The sequence below is a fragment of the Dermochelys coriacea genome, chromosome 5, assembly GCF_009764565.3.
Source record: "Dermochelys coriacea isolate rDerCor1 chromosome 5, rDerCor1.pri.v4, whole genome shotgun sequence".
Lineage (NCBI taxonomy): Eukaryota > Metazoa > Chordata > Testudines > Dermochelyidae > Dermochelys > Dermochelys coriacea.
This window is the reverse complement of record NC_050072.1, coordinates 62,207,457-62,228,099: the sequence shown is the minus strand read 5'-3', so window position 1 is coordinate 62,228,099 and position 20,643 is coordinate 62,207,457. Positions and strand designations below refer to the sequence as shown.

The 20,643-nt window shown below is 41.2% G+C and overlaps 1 protein-coding gene across 6 annotated transcripts in view; it reads right to left on the bottom strand.

The window, feature by feature from the left end:
• Positions 1-767: 767 nt before the first annotated feature.
• The window catches only part of ARSK (arylsulfatase family member K), a 51,116-nt gene continuing 31,240 nt past the window's right edge, over positions 768-20,643 (bottom strand). Inside the window, exons 5-9 of one of the 6 annotated variants that reach the window (XR_005293200.2) lie at positions 17,002-17,173; positions 14,496-14,720; positions 14,056-14,183; positions 11,725-12,308; positions 10,543-10,617 (exon numbers count right to left, since the gene is read on the bottom strand). Coding sequence is in view for 3 of the 6 variants with exons in the window: in XM_038403422.2 (XP_038259350.1) it covers positions 1,175-1,455; positions 2,001-2,225; positions 14,496-14,720; positions 17,002-17,173 (903 nt within the window). In the remaining 3 variants the exon portion in view is untranslated. Of the gene's footprint in view, positions 1,456-2,000; positions 2,226-10,372; positions 12,309-14,055; positions 14,184-14,495; positions 14,721-17,001; positions 17,174-20,643 lie in introns of those variants that run through there. The other 5 variants (XM_038403422.2, XR_006281705.1, XR_006281704.1 and 2 more) reach the window with 5 other exon arrangements.

Below are 20,643 nucleotides of genomic sequence, written 5' to 3'. Positions count from 1 at the left end.
TACTGTATTAGACATAGACTTGCATGTTCTATTTTATTTTGCTTGGTAATTCACTTTGTTCTGTCTGTTACTACTTGGAACCACTTAAATCCTACTTTCTGTGTTTAATAAAATCACTTTTTACTTATTAACCCAGAGAATGTATTAATACCTAGGGGCGGGCAAACAGCTGTGCATATCTCTCTATCAGTATTATAGAGGGTGAACAATTTATGAGTTTACTCTGTATAATAAAATGGATTTATTTTGGGTTTGGACCCCATTGAGAGTTGGGCATCTGAGTGTTAAAGACAGGAACACTTCTTAAACTGCTTTCAGTTTAAGCCTACAACTGTAAGGGGATGTGGTTCAGACCTGGGTCTGGGTTTGCAGCAGGCTAGTGGGCCTGGCTCAAACCAGGCTGGGCACTGAAGTCCCAAGCTGGAAGGGCAGGGAAAGCAGGGGCAGAAGTAGTCTTGGCACATCAGTTAGCAGCCTCAATGGGGTTATTGTTATCCAGCCCATCACAGAGAGTGAGTTAGTTAGTTGTCTATTCAGGTACCTACCATAGCCTCAGAATTTTTGTTCAGACCAACACTAATTATTACCATTTTTTGATGCTCTACATCCTCTCTGATGTGTACGTGGGAGGGTGGGGTTGGGGAATCTTTTTCATTACTATTTTAAAATCTATTGGGATGCTAGGATATTTCACTATAATCTGTATCCCACTGGATCAAATCCTGAGGTTTTTATTCAGGTTTTAATTAGTCCTTACACATGCAAAATCTGCTTTGCATTTTATTGCTTAAATATTAATTGGCTAATACATTCTGTATTTTCTTAATACACAGTATTTTATAGAAAGCAATTTTTATATATGTGTCCTTCCTTCCCATGTATTCTTAAAAGTTGATTAACCCCCACAAATATTAAATTTTACATGATGGGAGCTAGGTTTGGTATCATGGTCAGTTATATAACAAACATTTAACTTGCTAAAAGGATATAAAAGTTTGTGCGAGCTTTATTTTCATGGATTGCTATTTTAAATTAGCAAACAATTTGTGATGTTATGAACTGTATAGTGTTGCAATTACAACTGCATATTTTCATTTCCTGAGTGCGTTCATTGTGCTCGTTTAATAGAAACGGTTACTATAAGGGCAGTCAATAATCCCTTGTTGCAGTTACTTTATTCATTAGTGTTCATTTGGAGCCACCTGTGAATTGCATAGTTATACTTTCTTGGTTCTTTTAACCAGTCCTGATGCCATCTGAGATTAGCTATAACATTGGAATAATTCTGTCCCAAACTTTGCTTCCAGTTGATAAATTGCTTCTTGTTGTACTTGTGCACAGAGGCAGAGATTCTTGGATAGTTTACTATAGAGCGAAGCTTTTTGTCCAAGGAATGTGTGACTTCTGGAAATGTTGTAGCTATGTTTGTTAGTTCATCTGGATCAGCAGACAGATCTATAACAAACAAAAACCAGTTAAGTGCAATTTGCCAAGATATGATTTGGTAAAAACAGAACCATTAAAAATATCTATAAAAAGAAAAGGAGTACTTGTGGCACCTTAGAGACTAACACATTTATTAGAGCATAAGATTTCATAAGCTTCAGCTCACTCAGAGTGGGGGGAAGGGGGGACCTTCCCCTCCTACTGTTCTTGTAAACTGCTGGAAATGGCCCACCTTGATTATCACTACAAAAGGTTCTCCCTCTTCCCCGCCACTCTCCTGCTGGTAATAGCTCACCTTTCCTGATCACTCTTGTTACAGTCTGTATGGTAACACCCATTGTTTCATGTTCTCTGTGTATATAAAATGTCCCCACTATATTTTCCACTGAATGCATCCGATGAAGTGAGCTGTAGCTCACGAAAGCTTATGCTCTAATAAATTTGTTAGTCTCTAAGGTGCCACAAATACTCCTTTTTCTTTTTATGGATGCAGACTAAGACGGCTGCTACTCTGAAACCTAAAAATATCTAGTGAAGAAACATGGTTAGTATACCAAAGAGCTGAGGAGGTACTGAATGCCCATCTGAATATGCTATATATTTCCATTTGTCAGTTCGAAGCATATAGGTGGAAGAATTCACATTACATCCATGGAATTCACTCAGAACCCATGTGGGGTGCAGCCTTCTGGATGAGACTTTATCTTCTGCCATTTCAGTCAACAATGGTATCAAGGAATATCCACTGAGATTCTGCGGGATAGGAATACTAGCTATATCTGAACAAAGATATAAACACAGTTAAGCCTTCTTTTAATTAACTCTAGTAATGATAATGAACGTTATATCAAAATACTAAATTATTAATTAGTTATCTGAACAGTGATCATACTACTGTGTTAAACCATGTCCTCTAATTATGCTTCCTATTAGGAAACAGAAACACAGAGGTTCACTAAAAATAACATTATTGAGGCATAAAACAACAAAGCAAGGAAATTCTAAAATATGGTTGTCACATCAATGTGAATTCCACCTTAGTCAGCCAGTGATGCAGTTCATGTTATGCTCTTTTAATCTTTGTATGTCTGAGGTGATATCCACCAACACTCTGGCCCCTTTATGCCATATGAAAAGACTAGAGCAACATAAAGGGGCCCTAAAAACTCCATAGGGGATTGGGGGAAGGATTCACTTGGCCCAGGCACTGCATTAATATTATTTAGCTCTTATATAGTGTTTTTCAGCAATAAATTAAATTCTTTACAAAGGGTCAGTATCACTACTCCCATTTTACAGATGAGAAAACTGAGGCACAGAGATCTGAAGTGACTCACCCAAGGTCACCCATCTCCTTGCAATCCCATACTGGAAGTGGGGTGGGGAGCAAAAGGGGCCTCCAAAGGGCAGGGCCACAGCTTTGACTCAGGAACCTGTTAGTGCCAACTGACAAGGGGCACATAGGGGTTACAGGATCTCCTCCTCTGGTATTTACGTTATAGCTCAGAAAAACAGTGTCATAAAAGATCTTGAATAAAAGTCTGTGTCACTCAGTATCATTGTGAAATGTATGTACAGATACTATGTAAGGAGTTGTGTGTGTACATATATATGGAAAATGTCTTCTTAAAGTCTGTGGCTAGGGACTGGTCACCAGCAAAGGTGAAAAACAGGCTTCCTGTCAGAGAGGAGATGTTTATCCATCTGTTTACATGTAAATTAAGTACTGTCTGATTCACAGTGGGTTTCCTATCACCAGTCTGAACTGAATACAAATGAAGAATTGTGGGGATTTGAGTGAAAAACTAAAAGGAAGAGAAAAAATGGGGTGGAAGAACCCTATCTAGAGGTGTTCTTCAAACATTTGCCTGAGTATTTTGGTAGGGACAAAGGAGATGCCTGGGCACAATTTACTGAGGAAGAAAAAGGACAGCAGTTTTGCTTCATGAAAAAAGGTCTCAACCAGACTTGGTTGAAAACACTGGAGAGAACTTTAAGTGAGACAAGCATCTTTAGACAAGAAATGAATCTGTAAGTTATACCTTCTATGCAGGGTGTTATAATTTTGTTTAATATGTTGTTTGTTTTTAATTCTCTTACTCAGTATCACTTGAATTTCTGTTTTTTTTATAATAGATATATTTATAGTGAAAACAAGAATAAGTTTAAGTGCTGTGATATCAACCAAAGTGGTGATCCGGGGTTGCATGTTACAAGATGATATGTACTGTTCCTTTGGGAGCTGTGAGCCTGGTAATTCTGTGAGTATTCAGTGGATTAAGGGCCTTGATACTGCAAGAAGTGCTCTGAAACTAAGTGGTTGGTGTGTGCCAATCACTACCTGCACAGAGAAAGTAAGGCCTGCAGAGACCTGGAAGTCGGTGCTTGTGCTGCCAGAGGCTGCTAGTTTCAGCAGGCACAGACAAGACTGCTTCAAACTAAGGGCAAGTAGTAGTTAGGTACCTCAGAGTCATAACCCTGGGAAGCAACATAACAGCACATGGTGCAAAAGAGATTCTGGGCAGGGTGCAGTCCAGGATACTCTAGGAGGCATAGTACAGAATATCACCCATGCTATCTAAACACCAAAGTGTCTATTAGGAACATAGTACTATTTTTATCATACCCCCAAACACAGTATACTATGTGTCATTAATAACTGTTTTCCATTTCACAGTGGCCTGTAGTAGTGTAGCTCCTGTTTTATGCACAGGTTATTGCAGGTACATCGAGTAGTCACTTCATTTGCTAATGGCACTTACTGTATGTATATAGCCCATACTGGTGACATATTTTTTCTTATTAGCATCCAACATCTTTCTTCTCCTCTCTTAGCTTTGTTAAATTGCTTCTGTAGGCTGTGCATCAGTCTATAGATCTGCATCCTGCTATGGTAAACAGTCGGCTTCATGGAGGCAGCAGTAGGACTTAGCAGTAGGAAGAAAAGTGGTATCTTTGTAAACCAGTAACCTACAGTCTTTGGGCCAGACTATGCCCAGCCCTAAATGAGTGCACAAGAGATATAAGCCCTGCTCCCTTACACTGTGCAAGGAGTGGGAACTGTAGTCACTGCATTCCTTTAAGATCAAGAAGTGTTCAAGGCTAACATCTTCAATAGCTGTAGCCTCCCCCATGGGGCTGGGCCACACACCCCAAACCACCTCCATGCTGACCAGCAAAGCTGAGGCCACCTGGAGGGAAGTGCATGTCCCACCCTGTTAAAGGATGGAACTAAAGTTGCAATCTTAGAGAAATTATGCCTATCACAGAGTTTCTGCCAGGGTTACTCACGACCCTCTGCACCATCCTGTACTGAAGGCAATTTACCCTCAAATCAGTCAGACAGGCAAGGAGTGAATCTCCAGTTTCTCAGAAAACAAAGTATTTAGATAAGATGGTATCTTGAGAAGACAGGATATTTCCTTGTGACCATATAAGCCAAGCAATTACATTTGTAATGCCCAAAGACGCATGGGTTGTTTCATCACTTGCCAGAAAGGAAAGGTTAAAAGATGACTGAGATGCTTCTTCCTTTTTTTTTTTTCTTAGTCACCTGAATAATTTAATTCTATTTGATTTATGTTTCTATTTTTGAAATACTGATTACAGGAAGGAGGAATTGGCAGAACAGAAGTAGAGTGAGAGAACAGGAAGGAGAGAGCTTTAAAAATACAAACTTCAAGAAGATAGACTGAAAAGGAAGGATTTTAAAACACTTGGATCAATAAATTATTTGGAGGGAGTGACAGACACAACCAAGAAGGGAGGGATTTAAAATCTGTTAATATTTTTTTGGAATCAAATCTGGAACACAGGCTCTTTTACATCTGGTCCCTAAGATGGTATATATCCTATCTTGGCTCTGAAAGGGCTGATGTTGTCCTGAGAGGACAATTAAGCTATCTGGGTTATGGACCAGGCCTAAATATGTCTGAAGTCCAGCTAGGAAAGGAGTTGAGAGATTACTACAAACAAAGGAAATATAGACCAGAAGGGGGCTGCAGACAGAAACTCTGCACTCATTCTGTAGGACTCTAGAGTGGAGAGACTGGGAGGGTAAAGTAGGAAGACCAGGGGGAAAGTTGGTCCTGGGACCCTCTCTGGAATAGGGAAGTCTGGCAGGAGGCCAGAAGAGACATGGAGCAGCAAGCTCCAGTGGTAAGCCCTGATAAAAGGGCAGGATTGGGACTTCCTGGGATGCATTCCGTGAGGCACTGATAAGGGAAACATATGAGGGATGATGGATTAAGCCCAAGGAGGGTAGAAGTTGACTTAAATTGGTACTTTGTTTGAGATTTTGATGGGGGGATTCCAAGGGAGACAGCCTTGCAAATCTAGGTCCTGAAAGAAGGATGAAGGTTGTGGGGAGACACCCTAAAAAAGAGGATGTGGTAAGTGTAGGGAGGATGCAGCAGGAAGTCTGGGAGCAGACCTTGACTTCAGGTGTAGGGTATCTGGACTGGAACCCAGTACTGTGGGTTTTCAAACCAACTATTAGGAAAGATGGCATGAAGCCCCTGAGTAGGGGACAATGATGACAGAGAACCTTGGGAGAACAATGTGAGGACCATGGGGCCCAGAATCAGGGCCAAAGACCTTCGTGTGGACATTGGACTGCTTGTTGTTCTGTTACCTAGAAGGAGCGGGACTAAAGTGTGACCTGGCCACAGGGCTGAGTCGTAAGAGAGACCACCACAGGGCTGGGGCAGCCATTGGCAGGGCGTCACTATATGACAAATCAACTATACCATGTCCAGCTATGAGGGGGCATGCCAGCAGTGAGTCAATTCCTCCACAGTCCCAAGTTAGAATTTGAATCAAGGTGGAAGTGACTGAAAAGTTATAATTTGAAGGTCTATGTGGTCATAGTCTAATCCCTATTGAACAGGTTCCTATGTTACAAAAAGCACCATATCGTGAAAATGGATGACGCAGAGGACTGGTCATAGGATTGAGAGACTTCAGTCTCCAGTAGGAATTGACTAAATATCAGTACCATCTGATGGCTGTTCGGTGATCTAATGTGAAATGTGGTGGTCTCACCCTGTATCTACAGTAGAACAGTTCAGATCACAAAAAATGCGATTACAATTAGCACTAAAGAGAGTCCCATGTTTCATTTAGCATGAAAACTGACCTATCTTCTCACCCATGAATGGAGTCTCTTCAGAGACCAATTAAAAGGGAAATTTTGGTATGTTTGCACTGTGCTTCTGTTGCTGTACCCGTTCTTTGGACACAATCACTTTCCAATGTTGGCAGGTCAGCACTTTTAATTCATATGCAATTCATTAAGGAAAAGACAAACAATGGGCAGAGGAGAAAGGGTGACAAAAACAGTGAGATGAGATGCGAGAAATATGCTGACGGCAGAGGGATAGGAGGACATGAGAGAAGTGGAAGTGGCAGAACAGAAGAGAGAGAACAGACTATGAGGAGGTGCTTTCTCATCTTTGGGTATTTTCTTTTCTCTTCTCTCTCAACAACTTTGCCAGTTCTACCCGTTTCCTCCTATCCCTTTTCACAACATTGGACAACATTCTGACTCTCCTCTCCCCTCAATGTTGCTGTCAGAGTCCACCCCACTCTTCCCTATCCACTTTCCTCTCTGACTTTGACACCTGGCTCTCCATCTCGTAATCATGTACCATTTTCATCCTACCAGCTTCATCATCTATTAAGTCTGACCTTCAAAGCTAGATCAACTCTCTCACTCACCAAGACAGATGCTCGCTCAACATTGAGGTCTCATCTGCTCTTCTCTAACCTTTCTGCTTGATCCAGTGTGTCAGGGTCTGTGGAAGACTGGTGTCAGTGCCCAGGACATGGGTGGTCTGATTTTGTGGTCGATGCAGTATTCCATAGGCCAAGAGGCAGATCCAGAGTCAGATGTCAAAGTTGAAGTCTGAAGCTATAGAGCCATAGCCTAGCATTAGAGCTGGGGTCAGACTGGAAACATGAACTAAAGCCAAGGGTTACTACTAAGTCAGAAGCCAAAAAGCTGAATAAGGTTAGAGCTGGAGCAGTCAGAAACTAGGGCAATAGGATTGAGGGACCGGAATGAGGCTGAGGGTAAGAGCTGGGAACAAGCTTGGGTTGAAGTTAGGAAGCGCAGATTATGCCAGAAGTGAGGCAGTGGATGGCAGGGTCTGTAGCAGAAGCAAGCCAGGATCCACTTTGTTGCACAGACAACTTCTAGTCTCTCTTACTGGCTTAACTAGTGAACCCGGCCCTATCAGGGACTCGAGAGAGCCTCCAGTCAGGTCTCTGTGGGCATTACCGTTAATGGAGTGGAAGGCTTTAGGGCTCCCAATTCTCCGGTCACTAGTACAGCAGGCAGGTTGTGATTGTGCCAGCAGCCTGCAGGTTCAGGATCTCACACAGTGAACCCATCTTCTCATAACTCCTGACCTACTTTGCTCCCAATATCACTGCTTGCCTTCCTTTCCTCCTCAATTTCTCCATCTTCTGTCCTTTTCCTTCAAAATACAATCACGCCTTCATCTCCTCTCTCCTCAAAAACCCCACATTTGACCAGACCTGCCTCTCCCCACATTGCATGTTTCTCTTCTTTCTTTCTCCTCCAATTTCACTGAATGCAGCATCTACAGCCATTGCCTTGAATTCATCTCTTTCATCTCTACTCTAAACCCTCTCCAATCTGGTTTCTATCTCCTCTGTTCCACTAAAATTGTCACCAAAATCTTGAAAGTTTTTTTTTTTTTTTTATGGCCAGATCTACTTCATCTTCAGTCTTTTTGGTCTTTGACAGTGTTAAAAGGAATAATTATATCCTCTTATTCTTGAAATACTGAAATGGTTCCCTTGGCTTTCATAATTATCTTCTGGTTCTCCTCCTCCCTCTCTGGTGGTTCTAAGCACCTATTCTAGTGGATCTGCCTCCTCCCATCCTCCACTTTTAGTGGAGTCCTCACAGGGCTACAACTTTCTAGGGCTGCTCTTGTCCCTTCTGTAACCTTTCTCTCTCATCTTGACTTCAACTACCACCTACTTTCTCATTCCTGACTTATTTCCCTTCATCTAATGCTGCATCTCAGCCTGTCTCTATGGGTATGTTTACAGCGCCTATGTCCTGGTTCGCATGCATATGGGCACTTGTTAGCTAAGCCTGCCTGAGTGTCCATGTGCCCATTACTCCATGTAGCCAAATCCACACTAGCGCAGCAGTTACATGTGTTTGGCACTAAGATTTCTGGGAACACAGCCAATGGTTCTTAGCACTTTACCAACTGGAGCTATTTTAGGATTTGTGGTGTATTGCGACAGAATTTCTGTTCTTCCCAGACTCCTGTGTGGAAGTGGATTTAGCTTGTCAATACATTTAGCTGAGGCACTTTTAGCTCTGCACACTTGTCACTTCTGTTCATTCTAGCTGGGGGGGCCATGTCATGGATTCCATCAACTGAGCTGCTCCTACTAGTAGTTGAAGTATTTATGCATCAGGGTACGTGTTCTGTGAGATTCTGGATGACATTTCAGCAGCAGTTTCTGAAATATGTAAGGTAGTGGCACCCAAAGGAGGTTATATTCGTGGCAGACTGGAGACACCTGATGTTTATTGCAACTGCAGCAGTTTTCCCAAATGTAGGCTGGGGCTTCCAGTGCAGAACAAGTAGCACATCGTGGTGGTATCAGATCATCATGCAGACCTGGGATGACGAGTAGTGGTTCCAGCACTTCTGAAAGTAGTAGACTACCTTCATGGAGTTGGGTGTGGAGCCTACCTTGACCCTCCAGCACGAGGACATGCAAATGAGGGAGGCCATACCAGTCCACAAGCAGTATGCCCACAGATAATGGGGCATAATTAATGTGTCTGAAATAATAGGTGGCTTTCAGAGAATGGGGTTCCCAAACTGCTGGGACCATTGAGGGCATGCATGTGCCCATAGTTTGCCTGCCAAAAGAGGCAAGTGAATGTCATCCACAAAGGATACTACTCCCTGGTTCTACAGGCTTTGGACTACCACAACGGCAGGTTCATCAACATGGGAAATACAGGACAGGTGCATGATGCTAGGGTATTGAGGATATCTGGTGTTTACGTGTTTGCGTGAGCAGGGACCTTATTCCTTCCAAATGACATGGTAACCAATGGGGTGTCTGTCGAATTTTATTTTAGGGGAACCTGCTAAACTTTTCTTACCATGATTCATGAAACCATACCCTGACCTTGGAGGACCTGGCGGAAGGTTTAATTATATGCTTAGCAGTTACACGATAGTGGTGGAGTGCACATTTGGCAGGCAGAAAGCAAGATGGCACTACCAAAAAACATTTGGATGCCTGTGTGGCCAATACCATTCAAAATTATTGTGGCCTGCTGTGCCCTACACAACACTGCAAGGCGAAAAGTAAGAATTTTCACATGGAACAGTCTTAAGACACTTGATATATGAAACCAGAAAGTGCATTGATCAGCACCAGGAATAGGTCCAGGCAAGCATGAGAAAATGGGGATATGGCCACATCCTAGCATCTCAGGGTGTGTGGATATGGACCTGTGATGCTGTGCTGGGGACCTGTGATGCAGAAGGGCTGTATACTGATGTATAACCTGGTTTGCTATTGTATATTTAATATTGACTTTATGTGATAAGAGACTGATACTTTATCAAAAGCTTTGGAGACAACTTCTTGACTTTTCCTCCTTTTTCATGCACTCACATATACCAATTAATTGTGCGACCAAACCATTTATTAACAAAACCCAAAGAAAAGAAAACGAAGTAATAGCAAAGCCATTGCAAGCATACCAGCTCACTGCCATAAGCAATTATTGACAAATGTGCAAAGTTAAATAAAATGCTAATGGTTTGTGAAACAGTACAATTCACTGAAGTCCAAGCTCCACAGTCAGTCTTGCTGGTAGTGGAACTGGATGTCAAGTGTGCCTCCTGTTCTCCTTCTCCCTGGCCAAACATGGCGACTGCACTGTAAAGGGCTGGAATACATAGAGTACATCTGCCCATTCCAATTCATAGAGCTATTCACTGGTTGGTCAGTTTGAGTTTGCCAGTCGCTGCACTTGCTGCAAGATGTGGTACCACAGAGAAGAGTTTGCAAGCACTGGTCTCTTCCCATGCTGGTTAAGGGTTCTGTCCCCAAGAGTCCAGTGTGGTAATGTTGGTACAGCTGAAGTGGAAATGCCTGTCAAGAAAATGAAAGAGCTTATTACTTTTTTCAAGGGAGGCAGAGGGCTTGGAGAAAGGAAAGAATCCTTCCCACTTTATGTTTTGCATCAAAATGAGGCCAAGGTTTGAAACTTTTTTTCAACCTGGTATGCTTTTATTTCATCATCTTCATACACTAATGTATTCAGAAGCTTCTTCTAGCAACATTCCCAGACAAAAGACAAACCATGGTAAGATTTTCAGATTTAACTATTACTTTACAAAAAATGTCAGGAGGTGGTTGTGGGGTTAGGGCTCTGTTACCAGTAGTAGTTTCAATATTATTTCAGGCCAGGGAAGCCTTGGAGGATATTATTATTTGGAAGGACAAACAAATTTTGCAGGCTGCATGCAGAAATCTACCTATCTAAGCAAGGGAGATTTTTGTGGTTGCCTGGTGATTGAACAACAGATCAAAGCATGGAGAGGGTTGGTTGGTTATGTAGGCAGCCACTGGAAGTTTGCCTATCCAGGAATTTTACAAACCCGCTTGAATTTCTCCTTTATGAAAAACTTTCAAGCATCTTCCAGAAGTGGGAGAAAATTCAGGCAAATGTTATCAGGAGGCTGAAGTAGGATGCAGAGAGTTCTGAAGAGCAGAACTGATTTTCACTCCCAACCCCAGCCCAGACAGCGTGCTGTGAATGGACAGAACCAGACGGCCAAGCACTGAAGTCCACAAGGGACTTAACTACTTAATGCAGCCAGTGGGATTTATAATCCATATTGTCTGGGACAATGCTTTAATGCTACTGGGGTGATTGAGTTGCAGACAGTGGTATATTGAAAGAGATGTAATCATGCTTGCTAAGTCTGTTGCTGTTCATAATTTGCTGCTATTTTTAAAAAAATAGTTAAGAATCACTAGATATGTTTAAATCACCCTCCTGCCCTGGGCAATACTTAAAATCACTTTAGATCACACATGATGCGGAGAAAGCAGGGTGGCTTTTGCCCTTACCCAAAGATAAACCCATCCCATGTAATATCCTCCATAACAATGATTTTATTGGTCATAATCCTGAAATCCCACTCTTATGCTACAATTTCCCACATGGTAATAAAGATGATGGGTTGCACTTACCAGACTATGGATCCAATTCCTGGTCCTGCATTGCTTCCTCTCCGGACAGTTCTCTGGGTCCATCTCAGAACAGATCCTCTGAAAATTCACCCAGGACACCCACTCACCCATCCGGCCACATGGACTGATCCTGGGCTTCCTGCTCCACAGTTGGTTTATGGGATTTCATTGTGATGTCAGCCAGTGCCATCCCCAGAGTTTTTACCCCCTTCCTCTGGTCTGAAAGCAAGATGATCTGCATTCGGAAGTATGTCAAGGACGGTGGGCTCTGTGCTCAGGGAGTGGCAAGTGGTTCTGTGCTCAGGGCAGTGGCACCCGGTCCAAACTCCTTGTAGAAAGGGCATATAGATAGGGAGTTGCAAGATCTGCTGTGCCAGCTTTAAGTGCTTGATGCGCTCCCTGTGCTGCACACCAATCCAGTTAAGCCCATGATGCTTCTTCATGATGCTCTCATATGTGGATGTTCTGGATACTCCATAACGCTTGCTGTACTCACACTAGAGGTTAACCAGAACTCTGGAGTACTCCTGCAGCTAACTAAAACGATGCTGATGATGTGCCTCTTCCTATTAGGCACAGTTGAGCTGTGCAGAAACAAGCAGGTCGCATGGAAATGAAAGGTTAAATGCCGAGCAACTGTGTATAAACCAGCAGTAGCATCTGGTACATAGTGGGTGACAATGAAGTGGGTAGGTTAAAGGGCCAGAGCATGCAGGTACCGGGAATTGTGGGAATGGCAGTGGAGGCTTATCTAAACACAATCCCAGGTACTTTTGCTTTTGCTGTATCCACACTACAAAATGGGTGAGTAGAGGTGTAGCTCAAAGCGCAACATGTGCTTTGCCCGACATCCCTAGGCGAGCATGTAAGTATGGATTCAGTGTGCACCTATACATGTTTAAGGGTTTTGACTGTGAATGGTAGGAGGATTTGGGGAACAATGTGCAGTTTTTATATTGTTGGAAAGAGTAAATAACACTTTCCTATTCACTCTTTCCACACCATTCATGATTTTATAGACCTCGATCACATCCCCTGTTAACAGTCTCCTTTCTAAACTGAACAGCCTGAATCTTATTAATCTGTCCTCCTATAGAAGCCATAACATACCCATGATCATCTCTGTTGCCATTCGCTGAACCTTTTCCAGGTTCCCCTACAACCTTTTTGAGATCGGGTGACCAGAACTGTACATAATATTCATGGTGTGGGTGCACAATGGATTTTATATAGTGGCATTATGATATTTGCTATCCCTTTCCTAATGGTTCCTAACATTGTTAGCCTTTTTGACCACTGGTGCACATTAAGCTGAGGTTTTCAGAAAAACTATCTACAATGACTCCAAGATCGTTCTTCAGTGGTGACAGTTACTTTAGAACTCATGAAGAAAAAATCATCCCAACTATAGAATGCACTACTGTGCACTTAACACTGAATTTGAATAAAGTGCCTAGGGAGGTTGAGGAATCTCTGTCATTGGAAGCTTTTAAGAACAAGTTAGATAGCCATCTGTCAGGGATAGTCTCTAGACAATACTTAGTCCTGCCTTGAGTGCAGGGGACTGGAGTAGATGATCTATTGAAGTTCCTTCCAGTCCTACACTTCTATTATTCATCTGCCCTTTGTTGCCTAGTCGTCCAGTTTTGTGAGATCCCCCTATAACTCTTGGCAGTCAGCTTTGGACTTAACTATCTTGAGTATTTTGTATCTGCAAACTTTGCTACTTTGCTGTTAACTCTGTTTTCCAGATGAACATGTTCAACAGCATTTGTCCCACTACAGATCCTTGAGGGACCCCGCTAATTACCTCATTCCACTGTGAAAACTATTTATCCCTATCCTTTGTTTCCTATCTTTTAACCAATTACTGATCCGAGAGAACCTTCTCTCTTATCCCATGACTACTTAGTTTCCTTAAGAGCCTTTGGTGAGAGACCTTATCAAAGGCTTTCTGAAAATCCAAGTACACTATATTGACTGGATCACCCTTATCCACATGATTGTTGACACCCTCAAAGAATTTTAATAAATGATTGAGGTATGATTTCCCTTTACAAAAGCTGTGGTGACTCTTCCCCAACAAATCATATTCATCTGTGTCTGATACTTGTGTTCTTGTCCTCATCTTCAAGAAGCTTCATAATACTATGCCTCCCAATTAGCCACTCTTGTGGTTTTACTACATCACCCCTGGACCTTCCTCTCAGCTCATGATGCCCACCTCAATCTTCCTATTAGTCCACTTCTTTCACAAGTACCTTTACATTTCTGCCATGCTGCCCTTTATGAATGGAATATTGTCCTCAAACTAGTAAGTAAAGCCACTACCTTGACTTTGACTTGAAATCCCTCCTCAGGACCCACTTGTACTGTGATGTTTACAGTCAATGGTCAAGTAGGTAAGTAGTAGGGATTACTGAGATCCATAACATTTCTTGTGTGTTTACATCTTAAGACTAAAAAAAAGGAAAAAATGTAAATACCTGAAACGAACTGATTGCATACATCGCTAGTCTTTGTGACCACATGTTCCTATCACTGTTACCCTTATCCCACTTCTTCCAATCCCTCCATTTAATCCCTACACCACTTGTTGATCTTGTATTAAATCTGATTGTAAACTCTTCAGAGCGGGCATCATATCTTACTATGTTAGTATATCACCTATCACAACGGAACCCTAAACATAATGCTATTACTACTGCCACCACCAATTCATACCCAAATTTCAAAGTTTCAGTTATTTCAAATAGAATCAAGTTACTTACCAAGCATAGTTGGATAAATATCTACAAGAGATACCACATTTGATAGGTGGTGATGACCTTTAATGCTTGGCCCCATAACTAGAAGAGGAACATGGGAACTTGCTTCATACATGCTCATTTTATAAAACTGCTGATGTTCCATAGCAAGTTCTCCATGATCTGCTGTGAATATAACAATGGTTCTTTTTAAAAGTCCTGTATCACTTAGAGCTGAAATGATCTCACCTGCAACAAAAGAGAGACTTGAAAAATTTGTTCAGATACTATGTTAAGCTTCTGCACCTGCAGAACAGCATGCAAATCCTGAGGGGAGCGGGCCCTTACTAGCAACTGGGGTGCTGTTCAAAGGCCTTGGAGCTCCTTTCCTTCCCACTGAAAGCAAAGCCTGAGACTCCACCCCTCACTGCAATATCCATTATAGTCTGAGACTGCTGGGGACTGTGAATCCCAGCCTCGGAGATCGGGCTGAACCACCACCAAGGACATCTTGAAGAGATGAGAGGCACTCCCTCCTCACAAAGGAGGCCAGCCACAGTTCTGGATGGGATCCCATTGCAGCTAACAATACCCAGGGCAATTGGGACAGCAGAGTCCCCACCAAAACCACTGGATATTGGGGGTCCTGATTGAGCCCTCACTCTATCCCAGTCACTGGGCTTTTCATTCTCTCTTGTGCATGTATCTCCATAGGAGCTACTGCAGCCTCAAATTTGTGCAATGGAGAAAGAAAGAGGGGCAGGATCAATGGAAGCACAGTAGAAAGGATGGCCATGGTTCAGCAAGTTACCTACATATGCATAACTTTAAGCATGAGTAATCCCACTGACTTTAATGAGACTACTCATATGCTTAAAATTATGTACATACTTCAATACCTTACAGAAAAGGGACTCTAGGCGAAAGCTACCCTGCGCCATGTATTGCAGCAGCATGAGCGCTTCAGGATCAGAGGTCCAGGGAGGCCTGATTACTTCTCCATGAGAGGCCTGTGTGAAACCACAGGATTGGTCCTTTGCATTTATATATGACCTAATCATTCTAACATCACAAAAATCATTTAAGTAACTCCTCTATTTATTGAGAATTCTTGTTCTTTATATATCACTTTTTAAAAAGAAGAAACAAAACACAGTAAATTAAGGCGAATTTGCATACATGTATATCTTAAAACAAACTATGGAAAACTTTGCATGCTTATTTAGATTTAACTTATTTTTTCTTGTAATTTTTAATATGTTGCTATTATATCCAGGGACAAACATGGAGTCTTGCATAGGTCATTTTGTTGTCTACTTCATAGTCACAACTGCTGCCCGTTAGCCCAAGCAGTTAGCTAATATTTGGGGCCTTTCTAGGTTGTTTCCATTCGGAGGAGAAATAATGAGGGGTCAGATGTCTGTTTGTATAGAATCTTTGTAAATAAATAGGATTGCACCAAAATTCTGTTTCCTTGAACACAGTAGAAAACAAATCAGGAGGCAATCTCCTAGTGCAGAAATCTAAGTTTGCCTTTTCAGTGAGTATTCTTCCCCAAAAAATCTCTTATGGCTTCTTCCTAAGGCCGCACTCACTCTGCTTCTTTGTAGTCTGCTTGCCTTCTCCCTTCTTTTCTGGTTCCTTCGCACACAAGGACACTTAATCAATACCCCCAGCCCCTATATTTGCAATTGCTTACCAGGAAACCACTTGTGTCACATGGCTTAGTTTCTACTTTGGCATTGCCATGATGTCTGTGTCTTGGGCAGTTGCTTCTATTGTTTTAGCCATCATTAAACAAAGGGCTATTTAATTGCTCCACTGTTTAGCCTGAATGAAGCGTGCTTAGCATATCCATTGACTTTTACCAGGTCTTAACGCTATTAACCCCTTTTAACATACAATTACCATCCTGGTCTGAATTCACACAAGTAAGTGAGAACACTTAGTAAAATGGTCCATTAGCAGGCTTGGCAGAACTCTATTTAAAAAAAAAAAAAAAATCTTCAACAGGTAATGTCTGTTTGTTTAGGCATTTTTTTCTACTTTTATGGATTTTATGGATAATTTCAGTTGCAAGAAATTATAGGGAGGGTCAAACAAACAGTGGGGAAGGGGCCCCCGCAGGCAATAATTTAATGATATGAAAAAGTTAAAAGTTTACAACCTATAAAACAAATTGTCATATCACATGTCAAAATATTCAAAGATATAGCCTTAAATCAATTTCTCAAGCATGATTTTTCTTACTTTGCCTACTTGTAAATTTTGATCACCATCAATGGAAATATTTTTTCATCAGTTTGTATGTGTACAGTAAAATCAACGTTTACCACCCAAAACTCTATTCCTTCCAAATCTGACAGCAATATTCTAAGCCATCAAGTTCTTTTGCACATGCATTATTTATGCAATATGTAGGAAGCTATTTTACTTTGAGTAACTCTTTACAAAAGGCTAGCCTGATCAGAGTTATCTACTAACAGCTTCAAATCTCTTTTCTGTATTATTAGTCTGGAAGATTACCTACCAAGCATGGCATCTGTCTCTGCACACATAGCATAATAAAATGCTCTGATATCTCTGATTTCTTTCCTTGTAAACTGCCCTGTGCAATTCTTGGTGTAAGAAGAATAATAATCTACTGGGTGCATGTCTGAAAGAGGAGGCCATTTTGGAATTTTAATGGCTTCATATGTCACCTAAAAACAAGAGGAAATTAAATTATTTTGGCAAGTGAGTTTAATGCTTTACAATGGGTTTAAATCAGAAATTCTCAAACCGTGGTCCATGCAGCACCTGCTTACTATCTGTTACTTTTACAGATATCCAATCACCACCTTAAAAAGAAGAGCCTGGACACCAGTAAAAATCAGTCGTAAAACTAGAGTAGGACCCAGCAGCATGTGACCTGCCAGCTGATATCTCAAAAGATAGATAAAGGACACAGTCTTTTAGAACTATATTCAGTAACTAATCTCAGAACTGTGGGCATAGCACCACATAAAAGAAAGATGTTGTACCATTTGCCTCCCAAGGACTAGGTGTCATCTGGGAAAACAGATCAACATGGCAATTTACTCTTTCTGGGAAAATCTCCAGAAGAGTTGGCATGAAATCTATATCTTGGAAAAAGAATTCACATGGGTAGTCTAATTTTCAAATATATACTAGATATATAAATTCTGGCATTTGGATGCTTAGATTGGCAGTTAGGCCAGTTTGATGCCTTGTGCCAATTTAAATGCCATGGTCTATAATGGAGATGTTCTTTTTAGGCACACACATTTGCAAACTGGACCCTGAATATAAAAATAAGCATTGACTTTTGACTCAGATTTTAAAATGTTTGTTTTTACTGATCAAGAATGATTTCTAAATATTTAGAACTGTGAATTAACTACACAATATGAAACCTCTATAACTTGAAAAACAAAGTAAAAGTAATGTATTAACTCTTCCATGATCTTACTAATTAATAATCACAGTGAAGGCAAGGTTGACAAGTCCTAGGTCACAATGTAGTAGCAGGTCCTGGGAGGCTTACATGCAGTATAGGAAGGCAATGGAGACTGGGCTAGGAACACTTGGCACCTCAAAATGAGTTAACAAAACTGATGTCAGGGCTTGTACAGTGAGTATTTATAGCAGCATGCAAATATCATCCTAAGAAACAAAATCAACAAAATTTTTTTATTCTTGATGAAAATACCACGAGAGAGACACAACTCCACAGGCTCTAATGACTTTAGATTCTAAATATGTATGTATGTGTCCTAGTGGTAGCGGCATCTTGACAGAATTTGTGGGACTAATAGAGGACAAGCAAGGTACCCCTCTGGAGCCTCCACTGCTCATTTTATTTAATGCTGATGGGGAGTTGAGGCATCAGAGGTAGAAGAGTTCAGCAGTGGAAAGAGCTCCCCAGACTCTAGCTAGTGCTAAAGACTCCCCACAGCTGCCACTGGTCACTGGGATGTCATTTCCATTACCTTTTCTTGATTAAATACACTATTATCAGGCTAATTAAGAAGAGAACAAAACCAGCCTCCAACTCCACCTATCAGCTGACACTATTCTGTTTCAAATCGGGTCATGTTGCAGAGACAGCAATTCTCTGTTGAATGAATCTTTGTTCATAGACAAAGTACAAATGTACATAGAGAAGTACATCCACACTCAACCTGTTAGACCTCTCTGCAGCAGTTGGTACCTTTAACCAAATACTATTGTCCCACCTTTAAGAGGCTATAGGGTGGTACAGAAACACTTTTGAAATGCCTTAACTTCTTCCTCTCATACCAAACTCGAAAGAAATTATGGCCATTCATGCCAACATCTCCAAAGCCCTCATCTTCCACAAAAGTCAGTATTCTCTCCCATATTATCCAAACACATTTATATGAAGTCATTAAAAGACCTGGTGAGACAGCAAGGTCTGAAGTGCCAGCAGCATACATTGACAACACCTGGCTCTTTATCTCCTTGACATTAAATGTAAACAGCAACCGCTCCAAGTTTTCTCAGTGTCTAAATGAAATGAGAAACTGGCTCCAGCTGAATTCAGGCAAGAGTGGAATGCCAGTAGGGAGAAAGATATTCCTCAAACAAGTGGTTCTTCTAGAACATTCCCCATTACTCAAGGACCTCTGCCCTCGTATTAAGTCAACATCTGTGACTGGCCAGAAGATTAAACTCCTTCCTAAAGGACTTAGACCTGACAATAGTGATCCATTAAATTCATGATCTCTATGCTTGATTGTTGCAACTCGTATCTGGGAACAAAGCCATGTGCCCTGGAAAAGCATCATTCCCTACAAAATGCAGCAGACCATCTGCTTAGCAATACAGGGTACCAGAAACATCATGGTGATGCTTCACTCTGCAGTAGCTCCCCCTTGAAGATAGAATTTAATTCAGGGTCTCTGTCCTTGTATTCAACGATCTCCATGAGATTGCTTCTAGCTACTTGAGAGACCATGTCTTTCCTCATAACCATGACAACCGTGTTCAGCTAGAACCATGAAACAGTCAACAAATGGAGGGTGGCTCGTTAAACCAGGAAAAAAAAAACTTCACAGGAGCTGGCCCTATCTTATGTAACTCCCTCCTGTAACAGATCAGAATGACCACAGGCCTTCCTGCATTCAAAACTAAATGTAAAAAAACACATCTCGTTGACTTTGCTTTCCCTTAACATGGTGCTCTCATGTACAACTCAAAATAAAATAATGCATTTTTGAAAAATTTAAAAAACCTCATTGTAATCTAACTACTTTTTCATAGGTAAAGAATGAAGAAAGTGTGATTGTTATTTCTATTTTTAAATGCTTGAAAGGGTATTGGATATTATGGTAAGAGGTGGTCCATCAAATTACATAGGTAAACTGACTTTATAGCACCTCAGTAGTAAAGACTGGGCAGATAAATGTAAAGTCTCTTCAAAGCCTACTGCTCAGTTACTGGATTGTGTGAAATCTTGTTGCCATTTAGGCAGTGGGAGCCATGGTAACTAATGAGAGAGTTTTGTGACAACAGTAAAACTGCATTTGTGGACAATAGAAGAGGCAGATAAACAAATTGTTCACACCATTCTCTCTGGGAGAAGGAATTTGCTGATTTCCTACACATGGAAGCAGGTAGATTTTTCTTAGCATTAGAATGAAAAACTGAAAGAGCTAGATTAGTAATCAAAGCATCAGGTAACAGAAAAGAAAAATTTGCATTGTGCAAGGCATTGATTTAGCACCTTTGCAGCCATTCTGGGTTAAGATCAACCTGTCAGCACAGAATTCAGATACAATTTTATTTTATATTGCATTTCTTGTATTCAAGTTGCTACCAAATGCTTTACAAAACAATGAGCTAGAGACTAGGAGTGCAAAGTTTGTACAGACAAACACCATTAAGTGTCCAGTTTAATATACGCTCCTTTTGGAATCAGAAATGGTTTTACTGAGTCAGGGAATATTGGCCAAGAGAGACTGGAGTTGTCACCTTCTTTTTTCACTTCTACCTGGGCAATCTTAAGAAGTGTGCTTAACATCTCATCCACAGATGTCCTTACAGTGCACTATAATATCAGAATTGGGCCTGAGCCCAAGTTTGATGTGAATTATGTAATGTACGAAATAAGGTAATGTACATACTAAATGCAGTTACAAATTCATTT